Genomic DNA, 18,937 nt, shown 5'->3' with positions numbered 1-18,937 from the left:
CCACTGTCCCCTCTGAGCACTCTTTCTCCATTGAACTCTATAGTGCTATGAGGCCAAGCCAGGACAGTCACAAGGGCACTTAAGGCAGGAGGGTTGGCCACCACGCTTGTGACTTGTTTAAACTAACGTTGTCAGCCCATATGTGATTTCTATGTTTGTGTGCACGTGAAGTGACTTGGTGAGTGACTTTGTACACTGGAGATTTAATGAGATAATATGAGAACCTGAAGACTCATAAGAGAGGAGTGCCATTTACTCCAAAGAGCCCACCTGTGATTCAAGATGGGAGAGTACACTGGTAAACATAACAGATTCTTTATGCCAGAGATTCAAGGTACTGTAGTAGGGCATACCTGAGGATTTTCTTCCATGATGCCCCGTATCTTCTCCACCACGTCGATGCGGCGGTGGCGGTGCAGGGCGTTGATGAGCTTGGCCAGGTTAGCGTCCCCGTCGCGGATGGTCCAGTGTTGCAGGGCAGCGTATGCCCGGTCATGGTCCGACTGGTAGCCATTGGAAAAGGCTGCCACCTCACGCTCTGTGGCATTGGCCAGGGACTGGTAAATGTCGATCCACTGGCTGCCAATCTGAGCTGCCACCAACTTCAGGATGTCCACACCTGGGTAAAGAGAGGAGAGGACAGGTTATTGTTATGCCATGTGTGGAATGGACTGGAGCCATGGATTGACAATGGAAGTCACTCTTGACTAATAAGTCACTCACTAATTCACATGGATCCTTTGTTGATCATGAGACATCATATGATAATTTACCCCTTTTGACTTTTGTACCCTTTTTTAATTTCCAGTAATTAAGCCCATTAACTACTTAGAAGTCACATTAAAAGAGCATGCAATTAGATTACTTGATTTCTCCTTAATTGTAAGGTCAGAACAGTTCAACGCAACAGCCAACTAAAAGACTTACACTGTTAATAAGATTCAACAACAAAATAATCTTCAACCACACTAGGCCCTTGTTCCTTTCTTATAAAATGCTATAAAAAAATGTAATCTAACATTTGTGTTGTAGAAATGTTGAGAGTGAGTGTGTATGTGTGTGCACATATATGTGCTTGCTTGCACGTGTGTTCACATGCGAGTGTGTTACATAAGGGGTTATGACCTCTCAGTTACCATAAGCCTAAGGTCTCAGTTAGAACGTAAACAGAACAGAACAGTTTTAGCTGGTTTGCGCTCATTAGGAATGCAGCATCATGAGCTAGTGGAATCCAGGAATCCACTCTGAAAGTGATATCTCACTGAGCGTTGCCTCAGCAGATGCATCTGAAGTTCACCACTACCCTCCACCTCCACACACCCCAGAACTGTCCCCTTTGCGCACCTTGTCCAGACAGACTAAGCGTGACTCCGTCCCAAGACACTAGCAGCTCATAAAGCTGAATTGGTCTCAACCTGAAGGAGGAAGTGTTATTTTCAGGATGTGAAGACAACCTACTGCTGGGTTCAATGACCCTTGAGGAACTGCCGGCCTGTCCTCCTGTCCGGCCTTTTGTGCTTTGAAATGAAGAAACCTTTTTGGTTCCAGGTGCTGAAACAAAGGCCTCTCTCTGCTGTTCATGGCAGCTAGATGACATCCAATGCATTTTTACTGATGATTGTGTTATGTAGGCTATGTGACAGGTTTGAGAAAATGCTGACTCGCTTGTTTTCATGTAGAAATTGTGCTAAGAGGCCTCAACTTGTTTAGTGCAAAACTATGCGAGCGGAAAAAGAGAACATGGGGTTATCCTCCTCACCACAGCCTTGCTGAAGCTGTAGGATCTTATCTGAAGGATATCATACACCACACCCAGCCTGGCTGTCTCCAGTCACACTTCTGAGGGACGCAGCAGAACATGTTGACTTGCATATACAGTGCCTTTGAAAAGTATTCAGACCCCTTGACTTTTTCCACATTTTGTTACATTACAGCCATATTCTAAAATATATATATTTTTTTTATGAATCCTCAGCAATCTACACACAATACGCCATAATGACAAAGCAAAAACAGGTTTTTATAAATTTTTGCAAATGTATTTAAAAAATCAGAAATACCTTATTTACATAAGTATTCAGACCCTTTTCTATGATACTCGAAATTGAGTTCAGGTGCATCCTATTTCCATTGATCATCCTTGAGATGGTTCTACAACTTGATTGGAGTCCACCTGTGGTAAATTAAATTGATTGGACATGATTTGGAAAGGCACACACCTGTCTATATAAGGTCCCACAGTTGACAGTGCATGTCAGAGCAAAAACCAAGCCATGAGGTCAAAGGAATTGTCCGTAGAGCTCAGAGACAGGATTGTGTCGAGGCACAGATCTGGGGAAGGGTACAAAAAATTTTAGCAGCATTGAAGGTCCCCAAGAACACAGTGGCCTCCATCATTCTTAAATTGAAGAAGTTTGGAACCACCAAAACTCTTCCTAGAACTGGCCGCCCGGCCAAACTGAGCAATCAGGGGAGAAGGGCCTTGGTCAGGGAGGTGACCAAGAACACGATGGTCACTCTGACAGAGCTCCAGAGTTCCTCTGTGGAGATGGGAAAACCTTCCAGAAGGACAATCTCTGCAGCACTCCACCAATCAGGCCTTTATGTTGAGTGGCCAGACGGAAGCCACTCCTCAGTAAAAGGTACGACAGCCCGCTTGGAGTTTGCCAAAAGGCACCTAAAGACTCTCAGACCATGAGAAACACGATTCTCTGGTCTGATGAAACCAAGATTGAACTCTTTGGCCTGTATGCCAAAGGACCTCAGACTGGGGTGAAGGTTCACCTCCTAACAGGACAACGACCCTAAGCACACAACCAAGACAACGCAGTAGTGGCTTCGGGACAAGTCTCTGAATGTCCTTCAGTGGCCCAGCCAGAATCCGGACTTGAACCCGATCGAACATCTCTGGATAGCTGTGCAGCAATGCTCCCCATCCAACCTGACAGAGCTTGAGAGGATCTGCAGAGAAGAATGGGAGAAACTCCCCAAATACAGGTGTGCCAAGCTTGTAGCGTCATACCCAAGAAGACTCGAGACTGTAATCGCTGCCAAAGGTGCTGCAACAAAGTACTGAGTAAAGGGTCTGAATACTATGTAAATGTTTTTTTAAAATATATATATACATTTTCAAACATCTCTAGAAACCTGTTTTTGCTTTGTCATAATGGGGTATTGTGGTTTGGATGAGGGGGAAAAAACAACAACAATTTATTCAATTTTAGAATAAGGCTGTAACCTAACTAAATGTGGAAAAAGTACCTGCCAAAGGTGCTTCAACAAAGTACTGAGTAAAGGGTCTGAATACTTATGTAAATGTAATATTTCAGTTGTTTTTTGAAATGATAAATTAGCAAAAACGTAGAAAACCCTGTTTTTGCTTTGTCATTATGGGGTATTGTGTGTAGATTGATGAGGGGAAAAAAACTATTTTATTCATTTTAGAATAAGGCTGTAACCTAACTAAATGTGGAAAAAGTAAAGGGGTCTGAATACTTTCCGAAGGCACTGTACAATAATATAAATATGTCTGGGGGAAAAATTGTCACAACAGGAAATTTTGAATAAGGATCACAGTGATCTCTGATTAATATCAAAGCCCAAACATGCAAAGTGCATAATACGAGGTTGGTTTGTAGCATTTGTAGCTGGGAGATTGACTCGCTGTAAGCCAGCGGTGGTTGGCTTGTGATCTGGACGAGACCAAGGCTACACTACAGTTGTCCTGCCCGGAGGGTCTGAGTAATGCCACAAAATAACTTTGTGTTGAACGATGAGACCGACAGACCCTATACCTAGAAGCCTCGCGTGACAGTCACTTTCAGTTCCTACCAAGCCTGCATACTGTCATCTGCTTTAGGGGAAATGATTTTAAGAATGTACCAGAGCTAGGTTAGGGAGAAATTCCCTCTCTGTTTTAGTGAGATATAATAGATGACATACATAAATCTAATCCTGATGCTTCAGTATGCTAGTGGATGCGTACAGCAGTGCTATGTCAGCTTCCTAAACCCCAAGGCATATGAACGCAGTGGTGGCAGATTGGATATAAACAGACTACAGAATGCCTGACCTAAAATGGCTGCTAATTAGTAAATAAAGGGGCAGGGTTGATTGGGAACGCTCAAAAGTAATAAAGACTCCAAATGTAATCTGTTAGTTAGATGTAAAACATAATTTGAGTTCTCACAGTGATGATGGTGCATAGATATTAAGCAAAAATCTAACGTTGCCTGCAGGGCAGAGAAAGTTAGCTACTGCATGTCAGATGTGTAAGGTAATGCTTCCCAGCCGAAATGGATGAGTTTGTGGATATATTATGATTACATTTTGTGACGTTTTTATTTGTTTTGGACTTCGGTAAGGGTTTTTTCGGCTGCTTCGTCACACAAGCCGAAATCGGTAGCCGAAGTCTACGCCCCTTGGTCGGTGATTGGTCAACAGTAGGCATTCTTCAATAAAGTCTTTGTTGTCGTTCAACGAGAGACGGCTCGTTTTCATGCACATTTATTCATTGAGAAATACTGCACCAAACATATTAGTTAGATGTAAAATTGTGCGACTAAGATCTCTTCGGCAAAAACGTCAAAATTAATGACAGATTTCTTGAGTTATCTAATTCGGACTATTTTGAGGAAGTGTATACTGGCTACGGCGTCTCAAAGTGGAAAGACAGTACTATTGCTGCTTTTTTCTAATTTTTCAAGCGAAGGTCTTTTAAGGGAGTATGCGACCACACTCATTTGGTTCGGCTAGGCGCCAGCTGAACTGAAGCATGCTGACGCCTTTATTCAACGGGTTACTCAGCGAGTCACCCAATACCAGTGGTGTGTATTCATGGTTTCTAAGGAAAACCAGGCTTCACCAAAGAATGTACCCCCAAATAATAATAATTATAACATAAAATACTTTATCTTTCGTCTCTCTGTGTTTCATAATATTCCTTCAATTCACAAGAGGCTGAATGTATCTCACAGGAGAAAGTATCAGAGCGAGCGAAACAGCGCCCCTATGTCTCTTTACGTGTAGGCCATCTATCTGATACTGCCTGGTCCAAATGAGTATGAAATTGTTGCCGTCCGTAGCATTGAATGCAAGGGAAGCCAGCGAGCATTTGGCCTCCCTTAACAAATAAGTATAACAAATTTGCCAATCAGTGTTGAGCTAAACTGAGCGAGCTCAACTGTGAATGGTCCTGGGGAAGAAAAAAATAGTGTCAAGGGAAGCCAGCTTGGATTTGGCGTCTCACCTATCAAATTGCTTTGAGAGCATACGTCATTAACAGAAACAACTTCAATTGTTGCATCTCGTTGTGGCTAGCTAGCTAAAATGGACCCTTTCCTAAATTAGCCATTTGATGGAGTTAGGGATTTACTTAATTCTCCGTACTGGCCAATGCTTATAACGGCGGTTCTGATCCAACCACATTGTTGTAACCCTGGTCTGAGAGAATGGAAGTTCAATATGTACAGTAACTAGATGTAGAAGGCTAATGTTAACTAGCTAACGTTGCCCATGAATGGAAGTTAGGCTAGCGAACAAGAGTTTTAGCCAGCCTAGGACAACAAAAAATGTAAGCGTGTACTGTATGACAGTGTGATAGACCGTTTCGTCAACATGAAAGAGAAGAGGATGGCATTGGCGTTTCTCTACAAGTAGGGTGAGTCAACATGTTTTCTACTTGCACGAAAGCACGCGCATGCACAAACACATGCAAACAGAGATCAGAACCATGGACAGCCACATAATATTTAGCTTATGTTGATTGGACTAAATTGTTTTTGGTATCTTTTAGTTGTCACTGTACTAGACTAAGCAGAGGAGATTTGATGATGTTGAAATGTTGAAGTTAAAATTATGTTGGAATAGTGGAGGCAGCTCCTGTTTTCTTTGCGAGTTGCGGTAACTCTCTGTGGTTCTAAATCAGTAGTTGTTTAGTAGTCCGAAAATGTCGGAAACATTAACTTGCTTGACCATGCTGTAGGTCATGTAACTGTCTGTTACATGCAATATGCGTTGTGGATTTCACCGGACAGATGTTGCTATCCAGTTTTGTGATAAAACAAAGATGTGATTGAATTTATTCTGCCACTGTCTTCTTATTGTCTCTGCCTTTAGGCCTATATATCATGGTCGCAAGGCATATGAATTAACAGCAAACAACGCAATTATGACAACACATACAGTGTAGGTTGTAATATGGCTTGGCTTCCCCAGTGATTTTACCCACGTACCACTACTGCACAATCCAAACATATTGTCACATAGTCTCCATCCATTTCAAGTAGAGGACCTGACGGTTATCCAGTACCACAGACTATTATGGGAAGTGGTGGTGCTGTAATATTTCCATTAGAAAACTCAATTGAGACAGCAAACCAGCCACAGCAGGTCTGAGCTGAGTGGGCTGAATGACAACGAGGCCACAAACAGCCCACAATGGCAGCCATGCAGTTTTTCCCCCTCCAGTCCCGTTTGCTCTGAGCCTCTCTGGGGATTGTCGCTGGTGACAAAGTAAGCTTGTCACATAAGACCAGCTTGCTGCTTAGTCACTTTTATTGTTTCAATCTCTTGACTGCCTAGTGCTGTGATTTCTTGCTCAGTGTTGATCATTTTGTAGAAAATGTAATGTTTGTCAAAGAACATAATTAACGTAAGGTATCATAATCAAATCAGTCTGCATAAAAAAAAGTAATAATACAAAATCCTGTCCAAATCCAGGAAGGAAATGACTTTGTCAGATCACAGAGTACACAGTGATAGGGAAATCTGTAAGATGTCCCTATCAAATTGCCCTGATTTCCGAGGCACGTGAAAGCAATAGAGCCCACACAGCAGGCCCAACCGACTCACCACCACCCAGGTCCTATCCCTGCTGCCTGTCCATGTGGCCCACCCTGGAGCTGAGCAGCACGGCCTCCTGGGTACTTCCCTGCCTGTTTTGCGTTCGTAAACAGCAGGGGGGATTCTTTTCATCTGCACTACGTACACCCTGCTTGCCCTTCACGCCACTTTCTGGACTTGTATGAAATAATGAGCTATTTGTATGATCTTCTTTATATACAGTATGTTTCCCATTCCACTGTTTAGTGTGCCTTTTTAACTACTCTAGTAAATAGACATTAAAGCCTTCAGGGTAGCCAATCACACACCTTGGACGAATTAAGAAACTGTTTTGCTTTGAGAGAGTAAATAGCTGTGTAATCACACACACACATACACGGTCTGAATGTAAAACTCGGCTTCTACTTGATAAACATTCTGTAATCGTTTTTAAAGAACATGCCGTAAATTCACTTGTTGTTTGAAGTTTCAAATACAATTAAATTCTCTTTTTTGGAACTGAATGTAGATAAACAACGCAGTAAAAATGAAGATTATTTGTGTATCTGATCTGGACATCTATATAAAAATATTACTACTCCACCATTTTGAAACAACAGTAAAGAAAAGTATGCGAAGCATTTTTGTGACTGCAAAAGCAGTTGTGAATGCAAAAGCAGTTGTGAATGCAAAAGCAGTTGTGAATGCAAAAGCAGTTGTGAATGCAAAAGCAGTTTATCATTGAGGACTTTCCTTGAGGAATCAATTGTTAAAGAAAAAAGAACAGTCAGATTGCTCTCTCAAATAATTTCAAAAGGGTATTTTCATGAGTAACAAAAAAGGGAAGTTGAATACACAACTGTATGTAGTCAGACTGAATGTGAAGATTAGGCTATTGATTATGTTTCAGTTGTCCCTTTCTATCTTCGTAATGTCTACATCCCTACTATACATTCCTAGAACATTCTCACGTGGTGTGAGCAGACCGGTACAATGTGCTAAGATCTTAATTTCACACGGTGGGAGCCCTGACCACCGACACCCTCAGTGACACATAACTTTGAAAGCTGCGGCCCACCCAGCGTTCCCCAGCCCTCCCTCCATCCTTTCCAGGGGGGCATGTGTCTGTGCAATGATAAAGTTGAGCTTCTCTCCAACCACAGAGAACTGGAATAATCTGGTTTGAACTGAACTGCACTGGGTTGGAGCTCTCCCTCTCTCTCGCTTACTAGCGGATGGATATCTGAGGCTGACATCAGGCTGCGGCTGGCGGCGTTCTTCCTCCTGCCTGCCTGCTGCGGTACTGGGGTTTCACTACTGTAACCTAGCAGCCCCATGCGGCCTCCCTGGCTACAGACAACCAGACACGAGAGAGAGAGAGAGAGAGAGAGAGAGAGAGAGAGAGAGAGAGAGAGAGAGAGAGAGAGAGAGAGAGAGAGAGAGAGAGAGAGAGAGAGAGAGAGAGAGAGAGAGAGAGAGAGAGAGAGAGAGAGAGAGAGAGAGAGAGAGAGAGAGAGAGAGAGAGAGAGAGAGAGAGAGAGAGAGAGAGAGAGAGAGAGAGAGAGAGAGACAGAGAGAGAGAGACAGACAGAGAGAGAGAGATACAGACAGAGAGAGAGAGAGATCAGACGAGAGAGAGAGATACAGACAGAGAGAGAGAGAGAGAGATACAGACAGAGAGAGATACAGCAGAGAGAGACAGAGAGAGAGAGAGATACAGACGAGAGAGAGAGAGAGAGAGAGATACAGACAGAGAGAGAGAGAGAGACATACAGACAGAGAGAGAGATACAGACAGAGAGAGAGAGAGATACAGACAGAGAGAGAGAGAGAGATACAGACAGAGAGAGAGAGAGAGAGATACAGACAGAGAGAGATACAGCAGAGAGAGATACAGAGAGAGAGAGAGATACAGACAGAGAGAGAGAGAGAGAGAGAGAGATACAGACAGAGAGAGATACAGACAGAGAGAGAGATACAGCAGAGAGAGAGAGATACAGACAGAGAGAGAGAATGAAAAGAAGAAGAGAAGGAGGAGGACTGAGTGGTGAGGGATGTAAAGATAGAGTGAGTATGGCATGAGGGAAGGGGCTAAAGAGAGAAGTAGAGAAAGAAAGCGAGACAACAGAGGAAGGGAGAGAGGTAGAGAAAGAGAAAGGGAGATGCGTGTGGGGAGGTGGCAGTTACAGTCTGTTGCAGACCATGCCCTTGCTTGTGTAACAGCCATACTGTTCTGCTATGTGTCATGTTCTGGGGCAGAATGGATTGGATTTAGATTTCCCCACTGGTGCAATAACAGTTAACAAATTGTCGGTCTTCTCGGCTGAGAGTCTCGCCAATATCTCTTTGTACCAAAAATGTATTTGTTTGTATGTTTTCTGTTACCTGTCTATATAAAGTATGCAGCTATATATAAAAAAAGGCTAATTAACAAAGTTGCATTTCTTTCTATAAACCTTGAGAGGTAAAATAAAGCGTCCACTAACCCTGTCCGTTGGAGTAGTAGATCCACTTCTCCTTGGTCTGTGTCGGGGGGCAGGTCTTCTTCTGGATGGCCTTCTCAATGATGCTGCTGGGGTCCTGGACTGGCCCCTTCTTCAGCACTCTGGAGCTCCTCTTCACGCTGCACACCACGATCACCACCAGCACCAGCAGCAGCAGCAGAACGATCATCCAGGGCAGGTGCTCGTTGATGTCAAAATGCGTATGAGTGCTGGGCCTTGGGGAGCCCCTCCGCGTGGGCCTGTACCCTGATCTTTGCACACCCTGACCCACCCCTTCCTCCGCTCCGTCCTCCACGGCGTCCATGGCCCGCTTGTTGGCTGCCGGGTGGGTGCTGTGGTGCTCACTGGGCACAGAGTGCTTGCGCTGTGGTGGAGTCTGTGTGGGGTCCTGGGCTCCAGGTGTAGCGGCCAGGTTCAGGACCTCTCCATCATCTTCGGGGCTGGCCTCGGAGGAGCCTGCTGGGGTGGAGTCCTGGCCGTTGCTGGAGCTGGGTAGAGTCCCCGTGGCACTCAGTAAGAGCTCTAAGACCTCAACACCTGCTGTCAGGCTGAAGGTGTCTAACCCTTCAGAGACACACAACCACAAATAGAAAGGGAAAGCGAGAACGAGGGAGGAGAGAGAGAGAGAGAGGGGGAGAGAGAGGGGGAGGGTGATGCGGAGAAAGATAATCAAATTTAGTCCAAATTGTAAAACTTTAATCCCACAGGCAATCGGCGGGAAGGGCCCCGCCCTGGCCAGACCCCAGCTGTCCTCTCCATTCTAATCTGACACAAGAAGAGCACTAGATTGCTCCTTCTACAGCTACCGCATTCATACAGTACTCTACTAAAGATGGAGTGAATTCCATTACAGCTCCAGTCTCAGCAGGAGATGAATGGGACATTGAATTCGAGTTGAAAAGAGGTCAACAAAATATGCCTGAACACATTCATGTCACTGTTAGTCAATTGAGATTTAACTAGATTTAACTGAAATTGACCCTGATAGATTACTATTGCTCCATAACAAAAGATGCAGGCACAAACGTCAAAGCTACACTGCCTCTATAGGCTAGTGTAAAAACAAAAACAGCCAATAAATAGGGGAGTTATGTTTACCTCCACTGAACCAGAATCAATATACTGTAAAAACTATGTTACCCTGAGCTGGAATATCCCTGTCTACCACTACAGTACCAAACAGATTAGCATTTCATAAATGCATCCTATAGGGGGATGCTTTTGGGATTGGCACCTGGATCATTGGTAATCCCTTGGATCCTTTTAACAGTGCACAGGTAATCCAGAAGCAAGCTCTGTTACCGGCATCTCCATCTCAACTACACTGATTTCAGTTCCTCACTGCATGGGGTCACACTGTCCGGTCTTGGCAGCTTTTGTGCAACAGCCTCCTCCCCCTCCCTTCTCATTGATACAGACTCAGCTGAGAATGAGACTGAGGCATGGGGATCTCTGTAGTATGTGTGGAAGTGGAACACCCTTCAGCCATTCTCACTGAACGAGGGGGCAATTTAACCAAGAGAGAGGCTATTTATCTACACACAAGACAAACAGCAGTGGCATTAATGGTCTGTTACAATAGGTTGACATTGTGAAATACTACTGACTAAACTGTGGACAAAAGCACCAGCAGAAGAAAAAATTAAAGAGAGACTTGTACAGTCCTGTGTCTGGAAATACTGTAGCTGCTTCCTTAAGTTCCAGATGCCATATGTTTATTTTTACAGTCTCAAATGTCCTTCAACTTGTAATCCATCAGAGACAACAACTAAATAGTTAGTTAGTCTCTGAGAACTATGTTGCCATAGTAACATTTTCAGTGAGTAACTACTTGTAGCATTTTGGGAATGAGTAGTATCTTCTATGACCCCCAGAAAATGAGGAAATATTTCCTAAAGAGAAAACTGTTTCAAATTTTTCGCACATAGAAAGCCTAATATTTGTAGAAAAAAGAGGAACGTTTCACTTGAATGCTTTTATGTGTTTCAGATGAGCATCCTTTGTGATCGTTGTCAATATGACCTGTTAGGCTACATAACGCTTGGCTGTTGGGAAGAAAAAACAACAACCACTACAAAGGAAGCTCTCTCTCTGTTGAATGTATAGTCATAATGGCTTCCCCTTGTTTTCGTAAGCGTGAGATGTATCTAAGTAAAAGGGCAACCGTTTACCCAGTTTATTCCACATTCCCCTCTATAAGCAAATACAAAACAAATGTACAGACATTACCTTTTTGGACAAGAGTGAGAACAAGCTAGCGAGTAGTCAAAAAAATACACAAAAAAAAAAAAATTTATGCACGCATGACTGTAAGTCGCTTTGGATAAAAGCGTCTGCTAAATGGCATATTATGTTATATTATTATTAGTCTGGGATTGAATGGAAACAAAAACATGTTTTCCACCAAAGCAGTGTTGTCTGTGACAAGATCAAACATGTCACTTTATCACTGTACAGTATCTGATGGCCAGGCCAATGTTTGATGTGACAGACTAAATCGGGAGAATAACAGCCATGTGGGGACATGTTGTTTAGGAACACAAACCTGTTTTACAGTCTGGGCTTCCCCTAGAGTTTCTACATGAGGATTACAACCCCCTTGAGGTGATGTCTAGGGTGATCCTCAACTGAAACACGTAGCAAAATAGCCTGGGTTGGGTAGCAACAGATGTAAAGTAGTTGAGGGAGTCGGGTCCACTGTCCTAGGGCACTGCCTTACCTTTGTGTACTGGGCCAGCTGAGGAGGAGGAAGAGGAGGTCTCCTGGACGAAGGCAGACTGTGCAGGTCCCAGGAGGGTGGGGGAGGTGGGAGAAGCAGGTCCACAGATGTTGTCTGCCTCTCTGGTGCCCGCTGCCAGTAGGGGCAGACCCTGGGCCTGGCAGTCTGTCTGTGTCCTGCACCTCAATACACTGGAGACCACGTCCGAGAAGCTACCTCGCGCACACACCTTACAGCTTACATCCTCCACCTTGCTGCCCCTTTTCTTCACCCCTGAGCCCACAGGGCACAGGGAGTGGGGAGTGCAGGTGTCCCCCTTGGCGAAGGTGTCCGGGGGGCAGGTGCAGACCCGGTCCAAGGTAGCCGTGCAGGGAACCTTCTCAACGAGGGGGGCGCGGCAGGGCCTCCTGCAGTGGTGGCATTGCTGAACCCCGTTCTCTCCACGTGTAAATGTGCCCTCGCCGCAGCGGCTGCACTCCCTCACGTTGGTCTGGGTGCAGTGCCTGGACACAAAGGTTCCCGCAGGGCACTTGTCACAGACCAGTTGACTGCCCGTGCTGGGGTCTGTGTGGTAGTAGTGGCGGGCAGACAGGGCCACTATCTCAGTGGCAGGAATGGGTGTCAGAGTCTGGATGGAGGCCTCACCAACCACACTGTACAGTAGCTGAGAACAGAAAGAAATGACAACAGAGACAGTGTTGAGCTTGGACAATGTACTGCAGAAAAGATGACAACACATAGAGTTGCAGTTAGAGACCCAGGCTTCAGCTTATTTACCAAATAAATGGATGAGTGAAAACAACCACAGCTAAGGCAAAGTCACCCCTATAAACCCCCAAACTGGCTATAGTTAAAGGACAGTGAGTCAGAAACATTTGCAGTGATTCAACATTACAGAGCACATTCTCAACCCTAATGCTAAGTAACCTACTGGCTTTCCCGCTTACTGTTATTTGACAGAAGCTAGGTCATGGGTCATGCTCTAACAATGACATCACTATGGAATACTCTGAGGCTATATTCACATAATAATAAGGAATTCCCCTCGACTACACCCACAAATTGGGGAAAACAAACATTCTTTCCCATTGACCCCCATTATACAGAAATAACAAAACATGCCGAAAAGCTGCTGTTTTGTTCAATGTACATGTAACCAGGTCAAAAATCCCGACCTACGGTTCGTAATGCTCCCATGTAGGGAAATAGAGACCGCAAGAAGAGCCCTGTGACTTCAGGCTATTTGGCGTGGGAGAGTGGGAAATGTAGGGACCCGGTGTCGAAGTAGGCTACATGTAGCTATGTGTGTGGAAAACATTTAATCACAGGTAAGACATTTAACTTGTTTAGTATAGTCCATTTGTAACTCCATTCACTACTTGTAGCTGTATAGTCGGTTCGTTTGGGTTGTTGGTCTTGGCTAGCTTAATGTTCCGGTTGGTAGCTAGCTAACACTCACTCACGTGGCTGCTAGCACCGCCATGAAAAGGGGCATGAGGGAAGCCCTACAATATTATGTTTTTCTATGCAGTGAGAATGCTCGGGAGCAGGCAATGTTGAAAAGTAATCTTTAAACATGTTGTACTTTCCTTAATGTAGTTTTGTAATTGACTAAAACAAACAGACAACAAGAAAATGTTCACGTTTTTACTGTGAGCCAATGGGGTAACCTAGGTTCTATCTAATACCGACTGGGACTATGGATAAGTATATTATGTCTACAATCTATATAATTCCATTAGTACTAATATAATGTTACGTTTTTCTGTTGTCGTCAATCTTTTGTTGTTGTTGTTACAACCTGTAATAGATCCAATAAACTAATTGAAATAACTTTATAAAGAGACTAAATATATATCAGTCTATTTTTTAACAAGGCGAGCTCAACATGGTTGTATTTCGTTTTTTTCAGAAATGTAAAATATTTATGTTAAGGATATCCATCCAAGGGACATGAAAATAGTAAGCACTTGAAAATCCATTCAAATTACAGGTACCACAACTTGGCTGATGTTCTAAACAGCACATTGAGGAATTTCATCAAGATGAAATCTGGTGAAAAAACAGAGTAGCCAATGTTCTGTTGATGTGTGATGACCTTCTGTTTGACTTTCGCTGACGGGCATCCATTCTGAAGTAATTATGGCTTGAATGTGTTCCATAGCAGTGAAATGTCATCAGCATCCACAACAACCCTCCTCCACTCCTTTCACTGCATTTATAGTACATCCAGTCTAGCCCTAATGCAGATCCTTCATGAAATTCCTTCTAATGGCAGCCTGCATGTTTTATTTCCTCTCTTAAATGTGGAGCTGGCTGGGATGTGGCTCTTTTTTTCTAAATTCTTTGGCAAGGGTGCCAATTTGTCACAGAAATATGATGTTGGAGGCAATAACTGCCGATATGCAGGGAGAGCAAGGTGGCTGCATCATCACTTTCTGTACATGCAAAGCCCTATTAAAAGTTGGGAGGCAAATCCAGAGTGCTTTTAATGGTTTACACACTGCAGTAGACCTCACAGAGAAACGAGAATGTCCTAATTCAGGCGTTTTCAAAGTCTGAGAGAGTGGGCCTCCCTTCAGAAACAACAATCTGTTGCGCAGTTGCGCATAACCATGGGAGCATTCATCTTCCCAGGCGTTGCTGACGCATGCCAGATCTTACAACACCTGGATAGGTAATTTATGTATCAGCTAACCACATCAAGGTTACGTTCCCTTGCTCAGACATTGCATGAATCGACCAATGGTTGCGTTCCACGCCATCGACTGTGCCGTTGAGCACCAGATTGCTATAACATTTGATGTGGTTAGCAGCTAGCTGATACGTAAAATACCTATCCAGGCATTGTAAGATCAGGCATGCGTCAGCAATGCCTGGGCAGAGCAACACACCCCATATGTTATAGCAATCTGCTGCCCGACAGCACAGTCGATGATGTGGCATGCAACCATTGGTTGATGCATGCAACATCTGAGCAGGAGAATGCAACCACCTCTACAAACTCTGGTTGTAATTGCATTTTTTAAACGATGCCATGCGGATTTGAAGTCAGGCACTGGAGGAGACAGTCATCAAATTCTGCTGATGACTGGACAAATTCCCCTCTACAGACCAGGGGCCCTAAGGGGTCAGTCCACTTCCCAGGACTCATTCCTAAACAGTAACACTGGTCCCAGGACTACATTTCTTGTAGAATCCTATGAGTTTCGTTCGGTTATGTAAAATCATCATGTGCAAATTGACCCTTGAGACGGAAAGCACATTTGAAGATAAGGAGTAATTAAGGGCAACATCCTTACTCAAACCACATAATTTTTTGTCAACACACTCTGCCTGTTGATGACACGTCATGAGGAACAAAATGTTCCAGCTCCAGCCACGTCACATATTTACCGAATAAAAAGCAAGTGTGCAACTGGTAATATTCAACATGTGACACACTGCAGGGACATTAGTGGCCTGAACAGCACAGATATTGACGGTTTGTGGTGTGAATGAATGTGTGTGTACGTGTGTGCGAGAGAGAGAGAGAGAGAGAGTGCGAGGAGAGCGAGTGAATGTCCCTCCCTTCTAGCTCAGATAAGAGAGCAGGCTCGTGTCACTGCATCTCCTGTGTGAAAAAACGCACTGCTGGCACCCTGTCAGGAGACTGCTGCTGTCGGAGAGAGACTGCCCATCAACACCACCCCACACAGCCTGTGAGTGGGCATGAATCACTGATAACTACCTCTATTACTCTGAATCTACCTCAACCCTCTTCAGCATTTCATACCTGCCATGCAGGATACAAAGCATTTCGCTAAACTCGCAATAACATCTGATAACCATGTGTATGTGACCAATAAATTTGATTTGATTTGATTTTATAAATAATGTAGTATAATCTGGTTTGTAGATATATATTCAGTAGAATCATCTAAATCTAATACATTTGATACATGGACATGGACATTATTAATAGTGAAGGGAAATACTAAAACCATAGCAGCACTAGTTCTATGACTCATATGTTTAGAGCTGAGCCCCAGGAGGTTAGTGATATAGTGATATCAGGATGCTCCCTCCCTGGCTGGAGGACAGAGGGAAGAGAGGAGAGGAGAGGAAAGGATGGGCCAGCCCGTTTATGCCGTGTCACTGCAGTGCTGCTGCTGCTGCTGGCTGCAGGGCTGGTTCCTGGAGAGACAGCCAGACTCAGCTAAATCTGCACTGCCTGCCTGAACACTCTGTAATTCAACCTCCAACAACAACACGCCCGCCCCAAGACACACACAACCCCTTTGTACAGGGCCTCTTTGCACATCATGCACCTAACGGTAACACAAAGGAAACGCTTAGGCATTTGGGCAATGGTTTTCAATCAGCATGGTTCAGTGACATGTTGAACCAGAACAATCTTTCGGTTTCAACACTTTCTCATCCTTACTGTGAGAGGATGGGGTGATCCATCTCCACCTTTTCTGCATGAGACGTGTGACAAGACGGCACACACAGTTCACTTAGTATACTGTCAGTTATGTGCCTAAGGTCTAGGGGTCGAGTGCACATGATGACAACCCCTATGAGTGTGAGTGTGTGTGTGTGTGCGTGCGTGCATGTCCCTGTCCATGTGTTAGGTAACACCTCAAAGTTAGGCCGACCGCATAGGCAAACACATCTCTGAGCAACACACAAAGGGCAAGTGAAAGCATCCATCAGAAATCTGATACGGGAAATGGACAGACACACTGCCATTTGGCAGGTGTATTTTTCTTTTTTACATTTTTTGACATTATTTTAAAATAACCGCACATACAGTACATACATGTGCCGCAACATGCTGCATTCCATTGTTGTTGTCAGAGCCTCTGGTATCATCCACAACATCCAGCTCACAGCCTAACTGTGCTGTTGTACATGGAAGATATGGCTGTTTGCCACAACAGTGCAAAAGTAACTCTGTGTGTGTCTTGAACAACATTAAGCTTTCCATAAGCCATTACAGTACCAGATAACACACAACCAAACCAGCACCTGTTGCAACATCATCATGCAACTAAGCGGAGAGGAAAATAGAATTTGTTTGGATGCAGTCATGCCTCATTTATCACTGACAAAAGCCAGTGGAGCCTCCTCCTTCATGGGCCAGTGAAGAATATTCTTGCTAATGTCACAATGTACTGCCAACAGCACAAACACAAACAACCAGTGGACTTCACCTCAGAGAAGATACACAGAGGGGCCCAAACACAGAACTGACTGACATACATTTAAATATTTGAATGGAAAATATAATGTTGTTATAATATCTGTTCCATGGTGATGCTAGGGGATAAGGACGACCCATTTACTGCTTAAATGTTAATCATTGATTGTAGTGAATGATGGACTACTGTATCTGTAAAGTAGTTTAGATACCACCCTACTATCAGGATTTGGCCAAATAATACAATTAAATAAATAAAAATGTAAAACTTCTATAAATTGGTAATGAAACATGCAGATTTATATATGGTGTGTTCTCTCTGGCTGATCAGTTGGTATAGCACTCATATAAATATAGCCCTGCGCTGTATGTTCTGAAGAGTCCATTCTGAAGTGTCAATAAGACAAAGATACATGGATCTATGTATAAATGAGAACATTCCTTAAATAGAAGTGTTAAATTAGATGGAGGCAGGGTAGGTCAACATCCACTACAGCAATTCAAATGTAGTCGATGTTTTCCCTATGTTTTCCTCCAGCATGGAGAAAACAAAGCCTGAAGTCTTTGTATGGGAACCTGACGTGTTAGTATAGGATGTTTTCAGTACATATATGACCACATAGGGGTAGAGTCCCATAAAAGCTGTTTGAATACAGGGCTTCTTAAGATTATATTATATATCATTAATATTTTACAGCAAATTAGTGTACAATGAATTCATGTTAGCTAATAACAAGCAATGATTCCCATTTACATGTAGCCTGCAATATGATTAATATTAACGTTAGTGTCATTCTCAATGGGCAAACAATAGAGTCATATATGTGCTATTGTTCTCCATCCTTCCATTCTGTTCTGACAATATATATATATTGTATTATTTAATATATATATAGATGTAGTAGCCTATTATACAAGATTAGCCGTACAATGCATGAATTATAGAATTATCAAAGTTAACAATATATTCACTTGACTAATTGCACATACCGGCAGGTTTAAATCCGGACAACCGCAAAAATAGGCGCTGTCTCTTTAAATCGAGAACCTGCCGGGGAGTACGCCTATAATAAGAATAAAATTATAGACAAAGGTGCCTTGTACTTACCGCCACAGACATACAGAGCACTGACATTTTCCAGTTCTGAGCAAATGTTTGGTTACTTCTCATCGCACAGGGTGGTACATCATTCCTGCATCAGCAGGACACATATTCTAGAAACACTACTGGCTATAAAGCAATAATAACAATCTACTGCTGGTGTTCCTTCAACCGGCAGTTTTTTATAGTCTGTGTGTCGAGGGTGGACTAGCTTCAGATAGTATGTGATGAGAGATTGGTTCTGAAAGAATGGTATAATTCCCATAGCGATAATGGATAAGAAACTGAAATTCTGCCTCCTTTGGTCCAGGTTCCTGTGCGGTCTATGCAGCAAAGCCAGGGCGATGACTGAATGGGGCGGGTACTGGCGACAGACGTCACCGACGAAACTCGGCACTGGCGCTCCGCTCGCCCAAACCAAACGCAGTTGACTCGGTTTCCAGGATGAAATTGAATTTACAGTGGGAGACAGGTGAAAATAGTATGTCGGCTTTATATGTCCGGTGTCCTTTACTTTCAAATACACCAGGATGAAAAATAACTCTGAGGTTCAAACTGAGGTTACATTTCATGTTGATGAAGCTTTATAGATTATAGATAATACAA

The 18,937-nt window shown here is 43.6% G+C and overlaps 1 protein-coding gene across 1 annotated transcript in view; it reads right to left on the bottom strand.

Moving 5' to 3' along the window:
- Positions 1-18,736, bottom strand: part of tnfrsf21 (tumor necrosis factor receptor superfamily, member 21) — a 28,369-nt gene extending 9,633 nt beyond the window's left edge. Inside the window, exons 1-4 of the mRNA XM_041864789.2 lie at positions 18,338-18,736; positions 12,045-12,708; positions 9,308-9,889; positions 354-619 (exon numbers count right to left, since the gene is read on the bottom strand). Of these exons, the coding sequence (XP_041720723.1) occupies positions 354-619; positions 9,308-9,889; positions 12,045-12,708; positions 18,338-18,400 (1,575 nt within the window). The 5' untranslated portion in view covers positions 18,401-18,736. The remainder of the gene's footprint in view (positions 1-353; positions 620-9,307; positions 9,890-12,044; positions 12,709-18,337) is intronic.
- Between the last annotated feature and the right edge of the window lie 201 nt (positions 18,737-18,937).

The sequence above is a fragment of the Coregonus clupeaformis genome, chromosome 36 (genome assembly GCF_020615455.1).
Source record: "Coregonus clupeaformis isolate EN_2021a chromosome 36, ASM2061545v1, whole genome shotgun sequence".
NCBI classification, from domain to species: Eukaryota; Metazoa; Chordata; class Actinopteri; order Salmoniformes; family Salmonidae; genus Coregonus; species Coregonus clupeaformis.
The sequence above is the reverse complement of the archived record's forward strand: the minus strand, read 5'-3'. Positions and strand labels throughout refer to the sequence as shown.